Below are 23,235 nucleotides of genomic sequence, written 5' to 3'. Positions count from 1 at the left end.
GCACGGGTTTGGGTTTTTATTGCCTTCACGGTGTCTCGATTCTCTTCCGTGGCTGGGCTGGGATAAGCCTGGGCCCTGGCTATGCCAACCTCAAGGACTCACCTTGAGGTGCTGCTGTCGCCTCGCTGGGGGAAAGCCAAGCCCTAGGAGGAAGCTGCCCCCTATAGGGGGGCTGGGCAGGGCAGCCCCTTGCTACACATCCTGTTGGGGCAGGGGACAGCTCCCGGAGGCACAGCGCGCATGAAGACCTGACATAAGACCAGCACATCCTCTAGGGAGTTCCCTTGACATGGAGACCTGAATGGTACTATACTGATGCATCCTTGAATCTGGCCATGTCAGTGTGCACCCTGCCCCCACCACCCACACAGACCATGGTCACCTCCCTCCTGGGGCCATTGTTGAATCCAATGAAGCCAGAGGCAGGGATCTGACTGTTAGATCTGGGTGCCCTAGTCAACTGCACCCTTGCAGGGCCTGGTCAGGTGACCCACTTCATTGAATACCCCTCTCCCAGTCTGGAGGCATTTTGGAAGGAGTACAGTCATCTCCTAGGGATCTTGATTCGCTTGGGTTGTTCACATGACTTCGGTGTGGGGTAGAGTGGTAGATCCAACCCTTTTCCTATGCATTAGAGACTTGGAGCCTCTAAGAGGTGGAGCCTCTTCCCAGGGGTTAGGTGGTTAAGGGGCTAAGACAAGAAAATGTTTATGCTACCCAAGGATCTGCCCACCAAAGAAGAGCCTCTGGTGAACACCAAGCCATTGAGAATATGGGTTTTCAGGGACACAGTAGCTCCTGGAGAAAGGAGATTGATACACACTGCATGTCCACATGGCGGGGGCATCTTACAAATGTTGTCTAATGATAGCTCAAAATAGTCCCATTTTAGAGACAAGTGAACAAGGTGTAGAGGAGTAAAGTAACTGGTCCAAAGCCACGTGCCCAGTGAAGGATGAAGTCAAGATTTTAACACAAGTTATCTGACCCCAGAGTTTAGGTTAAGCTGTCTCAAGATAATAGAGGGCTTCCTGGAGCTGACCATTAGAGATGCAATTGATAGGAACACTAGAGTTGCTGGTCCTAAATCCCAGGACCCTCAGAACTTGGTCTCCTGCCTTCTTCATAAAGCACCATAGGTATGACAAGCAGGGACCACTTCACATTCTGCTTTCTCTCCCACAGAGGGACAACGTCACTCTCTTGATAAAACACCCCACTGCCCTAACAATGAAGTTTAAACTCCCTTGATTGGTTCATAAAGGGGCCACCAGCCTCCCCAATCTCCCTTCCTCATGCCCACCTCTCTTTGTGCTCCAGTCACTCTGAAATTCTGAATTTACAGCAGTTACCCATATGTGCCTTGGGACTTGGAACCCACTCCCTCTAACATCCCCACACTTCCCTACTAACTTTGAATGCTAATTCTCAACTTCCATCCATTACTAAGTCACTTTACCCAGAAATGGAGAAGGTCTTGGGATGGTGGGAGGGCTTTATTCTGAGCAACAGGCCTGAATTCACCATTCCTAAGCACAATTTCACCTACGGTTGGTCTGATGGCTCTGACAACCCACCAGGGCCAAGGGTGGTGGGGGGTTCAAGGGAAGATGAGGTGCCTATGATTAGGAAGAAGAGTGTGTGTGGTAGATAAGGATGGAAACATCCTACCAATATTCAGTATGTGCTGGACCTTCAACAATCACTCCAGGGGTCAGGTCAAAGAGCTGTGAGCACACAATAGGTGGTGGGCACGGGACCTGCTCAGCTCTTCTTTTCCCTTTCTTCCTTCTCACAAGCGAGGAACATGAAGCCTAATTTACTTAGTTGATCAGAAAAAAAGTCATTTTAAAAATGAGTGGGCATTTTCTCAAGATAGTTCTTTAGCTAACCAAGTGGATGATATTGACCTTAACTGACTGGCGAATGGCTGTGATTTCAACAGCATAGTTCTCAAACACTTTTTAGTGGGATAAAATGGAAAATGGGTAGGGATGAGGGTACTGCAAAGCCCACTCATTTAACCTCCCCACCTCATGGTGAACCTAAGAGTGTACTGATAAGTTCATTCATTTACATTTATTGTGCACTTCTGTACCAGGACCAACACTTGGTGAAGGTGCTTTAGTATTGACCAAGACCTGGTCCTCTGTTTTCAAAGAGCTCATGGTCTAATAGGAATGGGGGAGTGGACATCTATAAGGTCTGAGAATGACCAATAGCAATTAAAGGGTCCAGAAAAATCTAGGAGACACTAGTCAACACCTCCTTACTCATCATGTGACAAGAGTTTTCAGACACTCATCAGAGCCAGCCAGTGCAGTGATCAGGAAAGATCCCTTCTGCCTATGCTACTGTTAGGAGGGGCAAAAGGAAGAATCTAAAGTAACTGGGAGGTCTCTGGTGTCTTTTGGTGCCAAAAGTCAATCATTCTCCTGCTTATGAACTAAATAGTGCCCTACTGGCTCCAAGAAGGATTTGTCTCAGTTCTAAGAGTCTGAGATTCTAGATCAACAGGCTTAGGGTTGATGTACCACCTGATCCCATGTCCGCCTAGGAAGGAGCCTGAGATACTTCTTTCTGATGTCCACAAGGAGGAATTGGGAGAGGCATTAGGATTCAGCAACAGAGGACTTGAGATTTTGGTTTCTTCCAGCAGGTGCTCAAAGAGGCAAGAGGGAGCCCTGCACCGCAACCTCATGAGAGAGATTGAATGATTCCTTGCTAGTGGAAACTCTGACTAGCAAATATGGGCCTCCATACTATCCCAGGTGTGACTGATTTCCAGCCTATTTGATGCAGACCATGCAGCCTATAGGACAGGGGGTAGTGTTCAGTAACCTTGGCTTGCTGCCGTATCATCCCTGGGCCATTCGATTTTCCATCTCTGTGAGCTTGCTCATGTTGGCAAATTCAGTTCCGTGTGTAGACAGGGCATATTGAACTCTATTGGCTCTGGAAGGTGGAGACCAAGGACTCTGCCGTGTTTCTAGGGTGCAATACCGGGAGCGGGACCCATGAATCGGTGCTTAAGATCAGCCTATTGGTGTTCTAGGTTCAGGCCTGGGGGAGCTCAAGATTGTCATCCTCTATACTCTCATGGGTTGAACTCACTTCTGGCCCCAAGGCTGCTCTCTACTCCACTCTTGTCTGGCTCAAGACCTTGGGTGGGACACTTCCCAGTCAGGATCCTGGATCAGGAATGAGGTGTATGGCCTTGAGGTGCTGCCCTCTCTATAGGTCTCCATTTTCTGACATAAACAATGAAAATTTTGGATAAGATGAATAGTTTTTAAACTTTCTCAAGGACCCCCTCATCAAAAGAAATCTTATGTGAAGCCAACTACATAGCACATAGATAAAATTAAAGCTTCTTTGAAAAAGGTGGAGGTGGGCAATCCAGTCCTTTGTCTACTTGGCTTCCTTTACCTGTAGTCCACAAGAGAGCCACTGAATTCTCAGGAGACTCAATGGGGCTCTGAAGAAAGCAATTTGAAGGTCATTAGGCTAGATGGTGATTAAAGGTCCTCCACCTTTGATGTCTTATGATTCTGTAACTTCTTAAAGCCACTGGACCCTAGCCATCACAGACCCCAGAACTGATACTATCCAACTTGGCCGTTACAGTCACTGAGATTGGTTCCAGAGTCCTGGCTGGCTTAGATGATGTTAAATCTTCTGAGGGTTTCATTGGTTTGAGACTAGTTTGTTCCAGGGGCCTCCTCTTCTGGGTCTTTCCAGAAGTGTTGTCTTTTTATCTACTTACTCATTTCCATTACCCCATGCCCCAGCCCTCTCTCCCTTGGCCCTAAGCAGCAAGGTGAGAGCACCTTCGTTTCCAAGTGTCCAGGTGGAGCACCTCAGTATTCTTGAGCAAGCAGACTGCAAGCTCTGGTTCCTAAGAATAAAACGCAGCAGGGGCTTGTGGCTACTTAAGCATGACCAAGGAACCCTCTGTTTAGCTGATTCAAACACTGCTAGACCAAAACAGCCATGGCACTAGGGAGGGGTTTTCTGTCTCTATCAGGCAAGGAGAGGTTGGAACCTTCTGCTGGAGTTTTAGTTTTCCATGTCCTTTTGTGGGGACTCATCCCTCATTCTCATTTACTGAATAGAAGGGATGTGTTCTCTTTAAAAGCCTGGACACCAGGAAAACAGCCTCCATTGTTCTGGTTTGTGGTCAGCCCAACCAGCTGTGCCTCTGCGTCCTTCTCAGCTCAATCCCATAACCCAACAAAGCAGGTCTTCAAAAATACTTTTGGAGGGAAAGGCCACTTTATTAAAGGTTGTCTATCATAGACCTCCATTTCTAGGACTGTCAGAATGGCTTTGGGCTGAAGTTTCTGATTGTCTTTCCTTCTGATTTCTCCCTCTGTCCATGGCTTCCTGAAATTCGGTGTCCTCTGTGGCATCCATGGGAGAGTAGGTGACCCTGGGAGCTTGGCCCAGTGCAAGGTATGCTGGCAGCTGACAGAGGGCCAGGGAGTGGCCAGCGCCACATCCCACAAGGAGTCCTGATGCTGACTGTAGAAACTGCACCGGCTTCGGGGCCCAGACGTTGACTTCGGTGCCATCACCACACATGCCATGCTCGTTCCAGCCCCAGGAGTGACACACTCCACCTGTGAAGGATAGAGAAGACTGCTGTGGAAGTGGGTTTGTATAACAAGGCTGACCACTCATCCGAGGGTGCGAGTGGCATCAGAAACCCCAGTTCACACAGGTATAAACCAAAGCCCAGTGACTTTTGGTGGCATGCTCACTGCCCCTGCGTCACCACTGCTCCCCTACACCCCTAGATCTGCTCTTGTTCCAGCATTTCCCATTCCCACCACCCCGCAACTGTGCAAACCCCCAACATGGCTGTCCTCCTTGGTGCTTCACTCACTATTACCCCCACATATAATCCACCACCAAGACCCGCTATCTCTGCCTCCAAGAATGTCTCAGCTCTTTTCCAAGTCTCTCCATCCTTACTGCCACTACTCTGACCCAGGCTACCATTTTCTCTTATATGGGCCATGCCAATGGTCCGTTAACTAACTAGGTCACTCACCATCCACTCTGATCTTCAAAGAGCATCAAGGTGATCTTTAATAGTTGCGAATCTAATCCAACATTACTGTTCTGCTTAAAACCCTTCAAGGACTTCCCATGGTACCTCAGGAGCATCCGTTGGCCTGACCTGGCCCCTCTCTTGCTGGTCTCACCTTGCACAGCTTCCCTGACTCCCTGTGTCCCAGAACCCTGCCTTCTTTCAGTTCCTTAAATATGCCCTGTAAGGACTTCCTTTCTCTCAGTGTCCTCATTTTTGGGGGTTCCAGACCTCCTCTTCCTTTTGACTCCAATCTAAATGTCATTCAGAGGCCAGGTTCACCGTCCACCTGTTCCACACTGGATTCTTGCTATTGTCCTTGTCCTTTCTCCTCCTGAGGGCCCTGCACTCCAATGATGCACATGCCATGCTAGTGCATATCCACATGGTGATGTGTTTCCTGTCCCCTCCTCACCAGCTCCATGTTCTGTGGTGAGGAAAAGAGCATATGGTTTGCTCACTGCTGTGTCTCTAGCACGGTGCCTGGTGCTCAGGAAGGGTTTGTTGGGTAGCACCACGAACTAACTCAGACTTGCACGTCACAAAGTGGCCAAGCCAGCAACAAGCCCAGATCACTCCATGGCCCAGGATGCTCCATCCCATCAAATGGCCTCTTCTAGGTTTTGAACCCTCTCCTAGGAGTAAGCTCCTTCAAGTTTTTCTGTGGTTGTTTTAACTTTTTATCCTGGGTATAAAAATAAAACATCTTCATGAAAAGAAAAAAAGAGAAATGGAAAACATGGAAGAGATAAAGAAATGCAGAATTGCAGAATCTAGTCCATCGCCATGAATATCTTGTATCTTTCTTTTAAAACTTTCCTTTGTGAGATTTGTGTACATTTTTTTGTCTTGCTTTTATCTGTTAACATTATATCATAAACATTTCTCCATGGAATCACACATAATTAAAAAAGTAAATTAAAAAATAATTGCTTAAAAATTTTGAAATGATTCAGTGTGCAGAAAAGTAGACATCGTCACCCAAATTTAGAACATGGGTTAACCCTTTGCCACATTTGCTTCAATCCTTCCCTTAAAGAAAATAAAGTTTAGGTCCCACTTTCCACTCTTGCCCCTCTGCCCCCTCCTTCCCAGAAATAACCACTATTTTGAAGTTGGTGTACATTATTTGCACACCATATATTTTTCTATATGTGTCCTTAACTATTATTTAATATTTTGTTTGTCTTTCAAACATGTATCTTTGGTGTGACTTGCTCTTTAATACAGAGCATTGTTTTAGAAATTTATCTGAGCTGACAGGAACAGATCTAGCTCATTCAGTTTAACCATGCATAGTATCTCATGTAAAATCCTATTTTACTTATCCATTTCCCTTGGAATGGATGGTTCTTTAATAATGATCATTGTTGCTACTTTTTAATACAACATTATATCATATATAATAATATTATATGACAATAATACTAACGTGCTTACTATTATAAACAGTACCTTCAGTGAACATTTTTGAACAAGTCTATTGGTAGAAAATGGCACTCATGCCAGGTGATCCCTAAAACCATCTGTGAGTCACAGGAACTCATGTGTTTTAACTTTATTAAGATGGCCAAATAGTGCTCCAAAGTCATTTATACTTCCACCAGCAATGGATATAAATGCCTTTTTTCTACCTTTACCTTTAGGCTCTTGCTATTCTGATAAGTATATCTGACTAGTCACCGTTTCCCACTAGTGATATGGAGTGCTGTTTTATGTTTCTTTGCCATGTCTTCTATGGATTACCTACTTATATCCTTCACTTGTTTTGTTCTTTGGTTGTTTGCCTTTTTCTTATTCTTTCTTTTGCTTATGTAAGTCCCCCCTCCATTGTTATGCGATTGCAAGTACTGCAGTGTGTCTCTTAACTTTGTTTATGGTGTTTCTTGCAATACAGATTTATTTATAATGGCAGCCTAATTGCCCATTATGAAGATTAAACAATTTACTTATCTCCTATCATCAGACACTTAGGTTGCTTCTAATTTTTCATTATTTTGTACAGCATTGCTATGAACATCTTTATGCATGAATCTTTGTCACTCTAATTATTTTCTCAAATTAAATTCTCAGAATGGGAATTCCTGGTCAAAGGGTATAGACATTTTTGAGACTCTTGAGTACTGTTTTGAGTACTACCAGAATACTTTTCAGAAAAGCCACTTGAATTCCAACTTCAGCAATCTGAGAGTCTTAGTCCTGCACTGCCAGTATTTATTAATATTATTGATGTTTAAAAATCCTTTCTAATTTGAAGACAAAAAATGGTATCTCATTTTAATTTGTACTTGGATTACCACTGAAATCGAAAAATAATTCTTAAGTTTCTCACATATTTGTATTTCCTCTTTTTGTACTGTCTGCTTCCTATCTTTATTTTTTCTGGTTAGGATAAAAGACTTTAAGTGCTCACACCCAATGGTGACCTGGGTTCAAATTCCAGTTCCACCATTTATGAGTTAGCTGTGTACTGTGGGCAAGTTACTCAGAGCTCTGTGCTCTATTTCTTTCTCTGTTAAATGGAGGTAATGATAGTATCTTTCTCATAGTGTTGTTTATAAGGATTCAATGACTAAATATGTGTAAAATACTTAGTACAGAGTCTGGCACAAAACCCACATAAATATTTACTATTGCTGTTATGTCTTAAGAGTTTGGTTGTTTTAAAAACTTTTAAGAATACTAATTCTTCCTCTGCCATATGTGGCATTAATATTTTTTTCAGTTTGATTTAAAATTGTTTCAGATCTTATAATATACCTGTTTATGGTTCAGTAGAGTAAAATTTATCTTTTATATTAAATTTCTTCCATTGCCTATGAGAATTGAGTTTATCTCTATACAGATCAGAAAATATTGTTTCTGATTATCTGATGATTTGAATTTTTAAATCTTAACATTGAACTAATTATCCACCCAAAATTGTTTTGCAGACCACTGTTGCAAGAGAGGAAGGTTGGCTGGGCCCTGGGATTACCCTTCCTGTTCCTTTTCCTTAGTAGGAAGGAGTTACCGGCCAATAGCTTGGGTCTGAGGAAACACAGATGTCTGCCTGTTTGGCAGGGGTAGGAGGAAGCACACACAGAGAGGATGAGCCCCAGGCTGCATTTCCTGCAGTCAGGCCAGTGCCTCAGCCAGGGTAGGGAGAGTGGAGGAGCCTTGGTACCTTCGGGCCCAGTGAGGCACCTGGTGTGGGCTTTGTGCCCAGCCCTGGTGAGTGGCACAGCTGACTGTCAGCAGGGATGAGGGTGGGAGGAAGGCAGAGCTGACCTCCCAGCAGGACGAGGCACAATGGGCAGCTGGCAGGTCCCTTTCCTCCTGCCAAAGGGAACACACTCTAAGGAAGCCACACTCTGGGCCGGGGTAGCCAGCGACGCAGAGCCAGGACTTTCATGCCCACTGGGTTGAGAAGCCTGTCAGAGGTCCAGAGATCTCTTTCCCAGTTCTTCCAGAGAAAGTGTACTCAAGGTTGTGTGCTTTACATACTTGAATTCTAACAGCTCTGAGAGCCACCACATGATTTTCACTTAATACATGGTAAGACTGGGGTTCTAGAGCTCAGGCAGTAAGGCTTCAGCGATTGTGCTAAACTCTGCATATTGTATACCAGGGCTTATCAGACTCCTATAGGTGCAGATAGGAAACATTTTAGGTTTGAAGGCAACATTAAGTCTCTGTCACATATTCTTTTTTATAATCCTTTAAAAGTCATTTGTAGCTGGTGGTTTCACACAAAAACAGGCCACAGGTCAGAGCTGATAGTAGTTTGCTGACCCCAGTAAGGACCTAATAGACAGTATAATATTTACTATAGACAGTGTTAGGTTGTCCAGGGACCCACATTACAACACAGTTGTGTGATAATAGCACTTAGGTCCCTACCTACCTCACAGGGTTTTCAAGAGGAGGATTAATGACCCATCACAGAATTTGACACATGGCGACAGTTCATACCCATGTAGGAAGTCAACCATAGGGAGGGGAGAAAAGGGTCACACCAGTGGCAAAAGGCACAAAGGAGAGGGCAGGACACAGCAGATGGGAAGGTGCAGGGTGGAATGATAGGAAGTATGGGTTTCCAAACATTTTGTACAAACCTCCTAAAGAAAATGACCAGGCAGCCAAACTTAAAAAGCAAAGGGGTGATCATCCCCTGAGCAGAAGGATGTGCAGGAAGACATCTTAAAGACACAAGTCCCTCCAGCATTTCAGAATCGGTCTGAACCCACACACACACCTCACTTAGCCCACTGTGCCGGGGCGCAGTGAGGATAGAAATCCTCTGCTGTGGTAAGAGGCTGCCATGCAGGCTGCACTCCCACAGGTGTGGAGAGAGGGGCATGGCCTGCTGCAAGCCTTGCCTCAGTCTGCTGGAGAACAGAACACCCAGTTTTCAAAGCAGGCGGCTGAGAGGATGGCTCCTGACTTTACAGAGGGCACCCCAGGTCCTTGAGGACACGAATCCCATTTGGTTGATGGAGACTGCTTTGCTAGCTTGAGGTCCCAGAGCAGTGGGTGCATAGCTCCATAGTTAACAAAGGGCTCCCCAGCCGCCTGGAGTGAAGGCCCCCTATTCACAGGGTTCCATGTGGCCTATGACAAGTGAGGGAGATCATGGCCCACCACATGGCTCAGCCTAAGAGCACCACAGGCAGGGGAACCTCAGGACTGACAGGGTCCCTGGCACAAGCCAGACACAATACCCAAATCTGTTCAGGCCTTGGGGCACCTGCCGGATCTTCCTGGCAAACTGGGTCTTCTCAGGGCCTGATCGTGTTGGGAATGTAGCTCAGTCCTAGGGAGGCGGTGGTATCTCTGCTAGAGGGTCTTGCCTAGGAGGAACAAACTCCTGACATGTGGCAGAGTCTCCTGGCTGTCTCCTGGACCACAATGAAGACTGCGTTTCCCAACTTCTCTTGTAGCTGAGTATGACCAATGAGCTTCAAGCTGAAATGTTCTGCAATAGCTTATGAGACCCTTCCTTAGAAGAGATGGCATACACCTTTTGCCCCTTCTTGTCTGTCCCTTCCCCATCTTGTCACTGGGAATGTGGGTGTGATAGCTGGAATTCTAGTCACCATCTCTGACCTTGAGGATGAGGGCTGCAACCTTGGGATGGATGGTGCCTTTTAGTTTCATACAAATGTTACCTCATTCCCACAGCAACCCTCCAGGGGTTATTACCTCCATTTTATAGATAAGAGGACCAGGCTCAAAGAGGGAAAATAACTTATCCATGGTCACACAGCCTTTCCAGTCAGGACTAGAATCAAGGACTCCCAAATCTCAGGTTTCTTTATCAGTTCTAAACCACGTGAAAGATGCTGACAGAATCCCTGAATACTTGGTGTATGCCAGACCCTCTGATAAGCATTTTGGAAGTATGAATTCACCAAACCCTCGTGACAAGCCTGTGAGGCACAATCTGACATGATTCTCATTTTCTAGAGATCTGGGAACTGTGTAAGTTGCTCAGTAGGAAGTGGAACTGGACCGACCCCAGGCTGTCTGACTCCAGGACTTCTCTTATAAACTGTTCTCTTGAGCCCAAATAGTGCTTCTGTCACTAAGCAAAGGGACAATGATAGCTCACATGTGGAGACAGGATCAGCGATGGGAGGTGAGAGCTGCAGCTGGTGAGAGGGAGCTCTCCAGAGGAGCAGAGTCCACCAGCCCTGTGAGCCCAGGGTGCTGACCCTCCCACTTCTGCTGGGTGCTAGGAAGAGGAGGTGGGGTGAGAAAAGTCAGGGTTCCCTTGTCTCCTGCTGGTCCAAGAGCTCAAACAGACTTGGCCACAGTCAGAGCTACTCCTCTCTGCAGTGCCAGGCTAAGAGAGGGAGGCGGGGTGACGGTGAGCACCCTCATACACAGGAAGGCTTTGCATTCAGGAAGCTGGTACATGCTAGTGAGGACAAAACTGGGCAAGTCTGGGGAACACTTCTGAGTGTCCAGTCACCCAAGCTCACAGGGATCCCATGCTTCTCGCAGTAGTTGGAGGGATAGGCCTTAGGGCCCTGCTGTGAGCAAGGAACAGTAAGTGAGGAGCCAGAATTCAGGCTTCCTGAAGAACTCTGGGTCTAGAAGGCAACCTTGAGATAGAGAGAAGAGGTTTGGGTCCTCCCTCTCCTGCCTGGACCACTGCGACAGCTACCCTATCTCGTGTACAGAGGTCACTGGCCTGACTGGTGAAAACGAAACCTGGGCTAGGTCCTCCTGTGGAACCTTCCTGTCCCTCCCTATGACACTTGTCTAGGACCCATATCTAGCTCTCCATGGCCTGTCCCTTTTGGCCTCCCCCCACCCCCCACTTTCCCAGCTCGCTCCTCTAGTTCCATGGGCTTGCTTGCTGTGTGCTTCCTGAATCTACCCAGGCCATTGGCACTGGCATGCTCTCGCCCATGGTGAGTCCATTTACTTCGTCATGTGGGTGCCTTTTGTGGTTCAAGTCCTGTGCTAGACAATAAGACCCAGAGAAGGGGAAAAACCCCCTAGTTTTTCATAGGGCCCAGTCCACTAGGGAAGATAGTCATGGGAAAAGACAATTAAGGGAACTCACGGCATATGGACCTAAGGAGGCACAGAAAACAGTATTTACAGTAGCACTGCTCATAAGTACAAAAATTGGGGAACCCCAAAATATCCATTAATAGAGGAACGTTCAAGAAACTAGGAGTTGACCCTACTATTAAATAATATGCAGCTATTAAAAATAATGAGGCAGACCTCAGTTGGCCAACATGGGAAGGTATCTGTCACATTTAAGAGAAAACAGGTTGCTGAACAATGGAAAGAGAGTATGATTCCAGCCACATGAAGCCCCTGTGTAGTTCATACATATAGATCCTAAAGGATACATCCCAACCTGAGAACGGTTTTTGGGCAGAGATGGATGACTCAAAAACAGTATTTTTATAAGAGACACAGGAAGCATAGAGGAGAGGAAGATATGCTCTACTGAGGACAGGAGGCTGGTATCACTGAAATTTCCAAGGTTAATTCTTAACTGGATTTTGAAGGATGAATAAAAGTTCATCAGTCTTAAGTAGACAGAGCCCCCTGAAATTTGCCCACTCTGAGCTGCCTCCATATATCACATGGCTGCAGAAGTGAAATGGGTCTGGGTGTAGGGCTGGATTTCCTGGGCTGTTGGAAGGCTGTTAGCTTCACTTCCTCTGAGAACCTATAGTAGACCTCTCTAAGCATCCACAGGGCACCCCTCCTGGTTCTACAGGTATTTCTACTTGTTACTGTCTCACCACTCTGTGAGTTAGGGGTGAGGGTGGGGAGCTTGAAGCAGGGGGATGGCTCATGGATCAGCCCTCAGGTGCATGGAACAGGCACTTAGGATCGGCCTCTGAGTAAAGAGAATTCATGTGGGCCTTTCTCCTGCCCATGGTCTCTGAACCTCCTGCTCTGTCTGGGGAGAAGCAGGGGAGGGGTTCACAGACACACACGTAATACTGAGACCTGGTGTCATCAACCCCACTCCTGTGCTTGGCTGCTTAGCTTTATTCCCTGGTCTGTGGCCAGAGCTGCCTCCTGGCCACAGGCCTCAAGAACAGAGAGCTATTAGACTGTCCCTAGTCATGCTGACCCAGAAGAGGAATAACTCCTACTGAAGATGGCATGAGGACAATGGCTGCCATTGGGCCTGGTTGGGTGAAGAGGCACTGTCAGTGTTGGCCTTTGGTAGTTAGTCCATCCATCACTTCGTAGAGCCAATAATGCCACAAAAAGCAGGAGCTGAGGCAGCAGGAAGAAGCCATTCCTGAATAAGTAATTATTCTGGAGATGTTGTGGTCTGTGGCCCAAACTATCAGAGGGAAGGTTATCAGTGGGAACAGGATGGCCTAGGATTCCCTCCAGCCCTGAGAATGGGTGAGAAGGGTAGACAGGGGTGAGGCAAGGAGACCAGTGAAGAGGCTCTGGCTATCTGCCAGGTAAGACAGACGAGGACCTGGGGAAAAGAGATTTGGGAAGTTAAGAATCTGGCCACTTCTCACCAGCTCCATTACCTCTCACTGGTGGTCTCACAAGCGCTCCTGACCACTCCAGTGGTTTTGCCTCTTAATCAGAGTAACACTAGCTGGTTCCCAGCTCCCCTCCGCCTGATATCATATCCCATCACATTCCATTTTTCTGACACCACTCTACACACTGACTTCTTTACAGTTTCTCAAATAGTACTCACCTCTGGACCTTTGTACCTGCTGTTCCTGCTTTCAGGAACATCCTTGTCCCTGCTTTCCACAGGTTCACTCCCTCATGTTGTTCAGTTATTTATGTAAATGTCACCTTATCTGAGAAGCCTTCCCTGATATTAAATAGCAATTTACCTCATTCCTGTCTCTTATCAACTCACTTGCTGTATTTTTCTTTTTATTTTAACTCTTAATATTTTTCTTTCCTGACCAAAATACTCCTAATTTCTTTTTTTTTCTTTCCTCTTTGAGAGGAGGGGTTCTGATTTGCTTCTGCACCCCAGCACCTGAAGCAGAGCTCAATACATACTGTTGTGTGATTGAACAAAAGAATGAATAAATGGCTAATGAAGGCCAAAACAGAACCCACAGAAGTGGGAAGAAGCAGCCATGGGAATGGCTAATTCCAGCTCAGCACCAGGAAGAACTCTGCAATGACTGGAAGGCTGCCCTGGAAGGTCCTGAGTCCCTAGCTGGCAAGGACATCCTGCAGTGGGCACAGGTGGGATGTGACAAATCAAAAGCCCTCCAAACCTGGAGAGCTGGTGTGGTGGTGTGGGTAAATATGGAAGTGCATAAGAAAGAGAGAAGGAAGGTGGAAGCAGATGTGCAGAGTGCAGAAATGCTCACTTCTCAAGCTGGCTTCCTCACACACAGAGGAATGGTCCTGGTTCTGGTGATACACAAAATTGTGCTGTCTAGATGGGTTTGAAGCTGCAAGGCTAGGGACTGCTCTAGAACTTCTGGAACCCTAGTGCTCAAAAGGTTGTTCAGTACTTATTGTCCTTCTTTCTCTTTACATAAGAGGAAACTGAGACCCACAGGGAGATGACACCATGACAAAGTCCTTCCTGCCTTCCCACTGCTCTCCACTGCCCTCCTTTGCATTGCAGCGGGCATCTCTGCTGATAGTTGGCAGCGCAGTGAGGCAGGCATTTGGATCAACCCTGTAAGGGAGAGAAAACTGTATCCGGGTGAGGTTTAGAAATAGCCAAGCTGGAAGAGGCTGCGGCCAGCGCTCCCCCTCCCCCAGGAGTAGGAGGTGCTGAGGCTGCTGTGGACATATTCCTCAGTCACCTGCAGAAAGAGCGTGCTGTGGCACATTGGCTCCACTGGGTGACTATTCTTAGATCTAGGGAGCTAGGGATGACAGATTTAGAACTTACGAGGTGGAAACGTGTTGGCCTGTTTTATAAACAACTGAAATCCTCCCTAAAGACTATCTTTCTGAATTCTGTGCTCTCTGTTAGAACTGCTGTTTTTTCTGGGCTTATTGGCTGTCCTGGGAAAGGAAACAGTAAAGGAAATTAACCCTCTCAGGGGTCTTCCATGATCATATATGGTGCTATGGACTTTTGCACAACCTATCTTGTTTAACATGACAGCCCTTGGAAGAAGGTATTTTTATCATGCTCTGTGGCTGAAGACACAAGGGCTAGGAGAAGTTCAGAAGCTAGCACAGCCCGAGATATGGGGCAGGAGGTAGGCTGTGGACCAGCAGGTTTTATGTGGAGCCTGGTGCTGCCAAAAGAAGTCTGGTCCTGGTGGTGGTTGGGGCAGTATGGCAGAGGTACCACACCTTCAGATTTTAATCCCTTTAGGTGTTTGCAGATGGCTCTTCTGTTTGCTAAGATTTCTTCACTGCAGGTGAAACATCTTCCCTCTGTACACTGGGTGGTGTGGACTGTCCTCACTGCCTCCCTCAGCCGGTTCCAGGTTGTCATCAACTCTCTATAAATGTGATGCCCAGAACCAGCCAAGGGCCCTAGAGATGATGGCCCACCAAGATGTACACATTCAGAGGCTCCACCTCTATTAGTACAGTCATGTCAGCTTCCTTAGAATTGAGGTCTGCTGACTCTCACTGAACCCACAGTCCACATCTACTGCTCTGCTGTCTCCCCAGCCCAGGATGAGTGTTGGTGTTTCAGACCTGGTTGCAACTTTCAAGTTGTCTCCACTAAGTATCATCTTATTAAATGAACATGGTGATCTCTGCAGGGCAGCAGAGGGGCATGCAGTTCTGCACCCAAGAGCAGTCAGATTGTTGCCTTTCCTGGATCTTAATTACCACCAGGGTCTCCCTACACTGTTCTCTTAGAGTCTGTTTGGGACTCATCGGTGTGCAGAAGGAAGGCTGGGAAATTAGAGAAATATCAGGGGTGGGGTAAGAAGGTCCAGGAGACTCCACACGAAGGGAAATGAAGGTGCTGGAGTTCATATGGGGCTAGATAATATAAACCTGAGATGGAATTCTTCATATATATATGTGTATATGTAATATAAATCTATACATATGTATGTATATGTATAATATAAATACTATACAATAAATAAATATAAATTATTTTGAGCAGTAAAATTTTATTTAACTTATGCCAATAAAAGAGTTACAGAATAGCCAAAAAAACCTATGGTATTGATCCATAGGTTCCTTTTATTTACATTTATATATTTTTTCTTTTAAATAGACTATATTTTGATTTTTAAAACAAATTATCCTAATTGGTTATACATGATAGTAGAATGCATTTTGACACACTGTACACAAATGGAGCATAACTTCTCATTCCTCTGGCTGTACATGGTGCTGAGTCATACCAGTAGTGTAATCATACATGTATATAGGGTAATAATATAAATAGACTATTTTTAAGAGAAATTTTAGTTTCACAGCAAAATTAAGCAGAAAATACAGTTTCCATATAGTTCCTACCCTTACACATTCACAGCCTCCCCCACTAGCCAACATTCCAGCACCAGAGTGGTACATTTATTACAATAAATGAACCTACATTGACATGTCACTGTGGCTCAAAATACATAGTTTATATTAGGGTTTACTCCTGGTGGTGTAAATTCTATGGGTTTTGATAAATGCATAATGACATATATCTACCATTACACTACAACTTGAACATCCCTTATCTGAAAATCTGAAATCTAAAATGCTCTAAAATCCAAAGCTTTTTGAGCAATGACATGACACCACAAGTGGAAAATTCCATGCCTGGGCCCATGAGATGGGCTGTCAAGACGCAGGCACACTAAAAAGACTGTAAACTGGGTGCAGCAGTGCACGCCTGTAGTCCCAGTGACTCGGGAGGCTGAGACAGGAGGATGGCAAGATTCAAGACCAGCTTCGACAACTTAAAAGACCCTGTCTCAAAAGATAAAAAGGACAGGGGATGAAGCTCAGTGATTTTAAAGAGCCCCTGGGTTCAATCTCCAGTACCCCCTCAAAAAAAAAAGATTGAGTAAAATTTCCTTCAGGTGTTTTGAAATATAAATGAATTTCATGCTTAGACTTGGGTCCCATCTGCAAGTTATCTTATTCTGTATATGCAAATATTTCAAAAGTAAAATAAAAAACTAAAATCTCCAATACTTTTGAACCCAAGCATAAGGGACACTCAACCCATATCATACTGAAAAGTTTAACTGCCCTGAAAATCCTGTATTTTACCTATTTATCTTTTCATCTGCCAAAGTTGGTGAATAAATAATTGGGTGAATAATTACAGATTGCCCATAATATTCAAACAGAGTTCCTAGTTGTAGGTAAACCTAGCAGTGAACGTGATACAAGGTCCCTGTCCTTAAGGGGCTTACACTCTAATGGGAACGCAACAAGCAAGGATACAAGCAAATCAGCAGATGTGACAATAAAATTATAAAGGAAACAAAACACAGTGATACGATTCAGAAGCACAGGGGTCAGGAGGTCCTCTCCAATAAGGTGGCCTCTGAGCTGTGACCTGAAAGACCAGAGATAACTATACAAGTCCTTGAGGGAAGACCTTGTTGGCAGAGGAAATAAACACACAGGTCAGAAGTAGGAAGAAGTTTGCATTTCCAAGCACAAGGGAAATGACCATGGTGTGTCACCTCAGGGGCGTGGGGTGGACCCCCGAGGGGGCATGACTGGGGAGTGTTGGGGATGCCCATTGAAAACTTAAGAATTCATTTGATTATACAGAGAAGCCTCTCTCTGGAGTTCTAAGCAGGGGATGATCAGTTCTAACTTACATTTGAAAAGGCTGCTTTCTGAAGGCTGATTACAAGGGCAAAAGGAAGGGAGTCGACTTAGGAGGTTACTGCATTGCAGAAGAGCAGGCAGGACAGGATGGTGACTCAGTAGGCTGGCAGCAGCAGGGCAGAGAAAAAGGGACACATTTATAATCTGCTTTGAAAGTAGGGTTTTTAGGACTTGTTAATGAACTGTATATAAAAAGTGAGTGATAGGAATCAAGGGAGGACAGTAGTTCTCCCTATGAAGTTGGGAAGGAATAGGCTTGGGGAGAAAATTGTGACATCCATTTTGGACATTTTAAGGTGCAAATGCCTATAAAACATGAACAATTGGATATACTTCCCAAACAGAGACCACTAGTAGGCCTAAGAGATCATAAACCTGAGAATGGGAAACTGTGATTGACAAATGCAAGAGCTACCAGGTGAGCAGGGGGCAGCTCAGGAAGCAATGCTGTTCTCCTGGTGCTACAGGCCTGGCGAGGTACCTATTCGACACTAAATCACACCTCTGCCTTTGTCTTTTCTTGAATGAAATGCATGACTGAAACATATGCATAATGGGTTAATAAATATGAATTTTCTTCATGAATATCCCTATTTCATTAAAACAAATAATGTTTGAAAGGAAAATTACCATTTTTTGATGATTATAGTCACTAACATAAAGTTCATTGGAAGCAACATTCTTCCCTAATCCTGACAAGGGCCAGGACTGCTGGGCTTAGACACAGTGGCACAGGGCTCCTATCCTTGCACTGTGCATCAGGGAGAGAAATGGCATTCCCAGAGGATGCAGTTTTGCAGGAGAAATGCTACAGACCCTGCTGCCAGACTCTCTCGGAGATATCTTCTCATTCCTGGGGAGCATGAGGTTACTCAGAAATGAGGTCTTGTCGGGTAGGCAGCCTGGTGAGGCTCTTAATTCCTGATCCTGAGAAGAAAAACACAGCTAAATCTGGGAAGGACTGGTAAGTCCTCCTGGGTCTCCTGCTTACATGACTTTTCCCGCTCCTAGTTGGGACAAGGAGGAGACAGGTGGATAGTACACATTTCAAGTCCTCACTCAGTAAGTCAGAAAACTTAGAAATTCTAATTGTTGCTGCTCAGTAGCTAGGGAGCTAGACAGCTTGAATTTGATGTTGCTTGTCATCTGCTATGTATGCCTAAGTCTCAGTTTCTTCATCTGTAAATAAAGAATAATTTTCCCTTGTCCTTTTTTTTTTTAAACAAATACATGCAGCGAGTACTCAGCATAGAGTCTGTCACGTGATACATGTTCAACTGACACTTGCTCCCTCCCCCACCTCACCATCTGCCACTGGGATGGCCCCATGTCTCCTGCCTGGGATCCAGTTCCTAGCCCTCCTGGGTCTGGTCTGTCTTTGCTGTCAGCTGTTAGCAAATGAGGGAGAATCCCCTAATACTGAGGCACATGACAAAACCACACCATCCATCCTCTTCCTTCCCATTCCCAAGCATCCACTGTGTGGACCAAGTAGGTAACATTTCACACAATTTTAGCGAAGGGTTCACATTAGTATCTGTCTGAGACATCCTGACAGGCACAAGCCACTAAGCATTGCTATGGAAACCGTTTTGTTATTCTCTGTTGTGTCATTTGTTTTCTGGCTCAGTTGCTGTTGTTGTACAGGGAGAAGTGCCGTGGATAAGGCACTCATGGATTAGACTCCTAGTGGGACCTGTCTCCTATAGAATTGCATGACAGGGCTAACCTCTTGCTTCTTCCTGGATCTTATGTTCCACAACTCTAAGAAGTAGGCCACTATCTCCCAAGATGCTCATATCCCTGATGACCACCTGTACTTATTCATAATCAGAGTCCTGGTGCCCAACCCAGACCAACTCTCAAAGGGAGATTCTGATGTATTCCAGAATGTGAGAACTCCTGCTGCAGGAGACACACTAGGTACACTGTTTTCAATACTCCAGGCACTAAACTAAAGCTACTCTGGATGTAGCAGGGTGAGGGGCACAGAGCCCGAACTGCTCCCACCACTCCCAGCTGGCTCCATGGAATTCTACAACTACCCAAAGCATAGTTTGGAAATCAGTGGGCCAGATGCTTTCCAGAGTCTTCTCTAGAAGAAAAATCAGCATTCATTCATTCATCCAGAGAGGCTTATTAAATGCCTTCTACTTTCTTTATAACAAGTATTCGTTTGAAATCAGGAGCTCTACTATTTACTAGATGTGTTATCTTGGGCAAATTACTTGATCTCTCTGGAGTTCAAAATTTCTCAACTGAAAAATGACAGTATAATATTTATTTTTCTTACCTTATAGAATTCTTCTAATGATCAAATAATCAACTAATGCTTATGAAAAAAGTAGTTACCTGGAGGAGACTGTGCAAATGCCAACAACTATTACTACTACAATTATTAGTAGCAGTATATCCAACTACCTGAAGTCTGTTGAATTAAATTAAGTCCTTAGAGGACTTTAAGGATTGTTCTGCTCCTACTCTACATAACTAAACCTCCAGAAGGCATTGTAGGGTTTGGAGAAGGACTAGTCTGAAAACCTGTATCTGCAGGATGTCAACTTTCTTATAGGAATATTTCTGAGGATACATCTGAGGGTTAAGAATATCCCTCAATTTGTTGCCTTCTAAATAAAACTTTTCCCTATTACCCAAATTTTCTTCAATGATTATATATTACTTTTATAATGCACACATTTGTGTGTGTGTATGTGTGTGTCTTCATTTTTTTTTTTTTTTTTTTTTTTTTTTTTTTGGTACTGAGGATTAGACTCAGGTGTACTTTACCACTAAGCTACATCCCCAGCCCTTTCATAAATTTTGAGACAGGGTTTGGCTAAATTGCCCAGGCTGGCCTTAAACTTGTGATCCTCCTGCCTCAAACTCCTGAGTCACTGGAATTACAGCCACCATGTCCAATGAGAAAAAGAAAATCTAAACACAAACCCTTTTGGGTTGGAGATGTGACTCAGTGATGGAGTGCTCACCTAGCATGCTAAAGGCCCTGGTTTCACCCCTAGCACTGCAAACAAAGAAAAAACCCAGTCCTGTTGACATACTGTCTGATATACACAGTTCTCTGTGAAACTCTTCTCTTTTTTTATCTAATACTTTAAAATGAATTCAAATGAAGCATTCAGCACAAGGACACGTGCAAAGCTCTGTCATCATGGGAGTGGCATGGCACTATAGGAGTCTCAGGCTGGTGTGTCTGACTTGGACTCCAAGACTCAGTTCTCTATCACTTTAGCATGTGGTCTTGGCTTAAGTCATTGCCTCTCTCAGGCCTAAGTTTGAGCACTTATAATTCGAAAGTACCAGCTTCAGTGGTCTCTAAGGTCCTTCTGAGCATGATGGTCTACATCTCAGGACAATGGAGTATACTTTTCAACACACCCAAGCTGATTCCACAGCACATGTGAATTTGCTGAGGCTGCAGCCTTGTTGAGTTTCAGGTGGCTCATAGAGATAATGCCTCTCTCTCCAGTCACTCACTTGGACTTGGATTTTTAGACTTTCCAAAGCTCCAACAGCCCCGTCACAGACCTGAAACAGTAAGATAAGGAAGCAAGCATGTCTAGATGACAGGTGGTTCACTTAAGAGCTGCTAACCTGTAGTTGATAGGGTCATGATCGAAATCAAGGTATTTTGCCTCTAAGCTCAGTATACTTAACTTCACTGGAATTACATACTAAAAAGAATTACAAACCCCAAAAGCCTTCATTTGGTGGAAAGACCACCAGAGTTGTAGTCAGATGATGGGAGAAAGCCCTTCTTCCAGTTCCTCCTGCTGTGTGGTTCAGCTGAGCCACTCCCAATCACTGAGCCTCAGCGCCTTCCCCCCTAGCACAGGGTCACTATTACTCCTCACAATCCCAGGGCTATGGTGAGGCTCAAACAAGAGTGAATGGAAACTTTTCACATATTAGAGTTAGATGTTAGTTACCACAAATACCATACATTGCGCCTAATAGGAGGAAGGAATCCCATGTGCTTTTCCAAAAAGTCAAAGCCCTGGAAAATCTGAGTGTTGGACCACAGGGTGCTGGCTATAGCACCCGAATGGGCAAGTCACTTTATTGTCCAGGCTGGGCTACAGAGGACAAACTCTAAGCTTGGCCTGGTTCTAGTTCTGCAGAGGCCAAACTGCGACAAAGCTGAAAACTCTGGACTGAAGTATAGATAGAGCTCACCAGTGGGGATGGCTCCTTTTTCTAATCACTCAGGCATTCATCCAGTCAACAAATGTCATTCTAACGTGAATTCCAGACAGAATGATATCTAAGTGCCTCATAAATGCAGGGAAGGAGGAGGAGGAAGGAACAAAGATGAGTGATAGGTCCCTCTCTTTAAAGAAAATAACATTTAATAATCAACATATCCTAAGGTTATACTACATAAATATGAACTATGCTGTACTTCTTTTGCTATGCCATTTTATACCTGTAATAACTCAAGAGGGTAGGAATGTTCAGGATTCCTTTTTCACCTATGAAGAAGCTGAGGTTTGGCAGAGGCTCAGGCTCACCTGAAAACTAAGTGATAGAGCCAGGGATTAGACCAAGTCAGTCTGTCCAGATCCTAAGTTCTTAACCCCTATGTCCCATGGTTTCTATATTTCTGTGTGACCTCAGGCAAGCATCTTCCCATTTGGGTCTCTGTTTTCCCTATGAAATATAGAATTTCAATGGAAATAGTGGGCACAGGAGCTATTGCCAAAAAAAAAAAAAAAAAAAAAAAAGTGAGCCAAGAGAAAAGAAAAGAAATGCCCACAAAGGAAGGCATGAGGTATGGCAGTGTGGCTCCCAGTTCCTATTCCTCAGGAGAGGAAGGCCTCACACAAAGTCTGGGCAGAGTGAAGACATGGTAGGGATTTTGCCATACTGGGCTCAAGGTACACGTTTCAGAGAGGCATAGTGAGCACCTGCTTTCTCCACCAATGTCTGTTCCCCGACCTAAAGTGCCTGCCCCATTTACATATTCCATTTCTCTCCATGCCAGCCTTTGTTCATGCCATCCCCCTATTTTCCCCCATATCCCCTTGATTTTTCCTCTAGGAGGTCTCTTCTAATCTTGTAGTTTTCCCCCAACAGACTGTAACAGGAAATCTCTCAAAGTGACTCAAATACCATTGCACCTGGAGGTCCCCACACCAATGGAGCAGCATCTTCCTTTAAGACCCTGGTCCTTGGTAAAGGGCTCCCTGCCTTCACAACTTGCTTGGCCTTGAATGGAGAAAGAGCAGTGGCCCTTTTCCATCTGAATCTTTTACAGCAGCAGATGCCAGTAAGGTTGCCTGGAGAGTTTGGAAAATACCACGTTGCCATGGTAACAGCAGACCAAGGTTTGGGATGCTTTATCCCTGATGAGCTGCCCTGGCAGTACCATGCCATGCTCCTGGTGAAATCTTCCTTGATGAATTACAACAACACAAAACCATTTGTGGACAAGAAACTGCTCAGCATTAGCACTGAGGTTCAGCTCCTGCAAACACTTGTGGGCCACTTACCTAGTCCCCTGGCTGACAAGGAGGCCAGGCGCTGGCTCTCTGTACTGTGGCTCACTTAGAGGGTAATACAGTTTTTAACTGGCTCAGCCAACAAAGAAGGCCCTCTTCCATTCCAGCCCCCAAATTACCACTTTTCTTATTTGATGCCGCCAACCAGGGATCTGCCCGTGTGGACCCTGGCAATTAGCACAGCACCCGCATTTGTTGGGAAATTAAGAGCCACTGATTAGCCTAATTCCATGCCATTTATAGGCAGTGAGTGTCAGCCTGAGATTGGTTTTTCCAAATGGTGGCCCAGAGGGTGGCATGTTCATGGCTTGAGTTTGAAATGGAATCAAGGTCCTGGTGAGCCAGACTGTGAACCAGAAATGGAGGCCGGACTCTGGGTGT

At 45.2% G+C, this 23,235-nt stretch overlaps 1 protein-coding gene across 8 annotated transcripts in view; it reads right to left on the bottom strand.

Moving 5' to 3' along the window:
* Window positions 1-3,797: 3,797 nt before the first annotated feature.
* Window positions 3,798-23,235, bottom strand: part of Sergef (secretion regulating guanine nucleotide exchange factor) — a 239,744-nt gene continuing 220,306 nt past the window's right edge. For 4 of the 8 annotated variants that reach the window (XM_047515899.1, XM_047515901.1, XM_047515905.1 and 1 more), the window contains one exon: window positions 3,801-4,622. In XM_047515899.1, coding sequence (XP_047371855.1) covers window positions 4,218-4,622 — 405 coding nt within the window. In that variant the 3' untranslated portion in view covers window positions 3,801-4,217. Of the gene's footprint in view, window positions 4,623-23,235 lie in introns of all 8 variants that reach the window. The other 4 variants (XM_047515902.1, XM_047515900.1, XM_047515903.1 and 1 more) reach the window with 4 other exon arrangements.

This window comes from Sciurus carolinensis, chromosome 11 (genome assembly GCF_902686445.1).
Source record: "Sciurus carolinensis chromosome 11, mSciCar1.2, whole genome shotgun sequence".
Lineage (NCBI taxonomy): Eukaryota > Metazoa > Chordata > Mammalia > Rodentia > Sciuridae > Sciurus > Sciurus carolinensis.
This window is presented reverse-complemented; position numbering and strand designations above follow the sequence as displayed.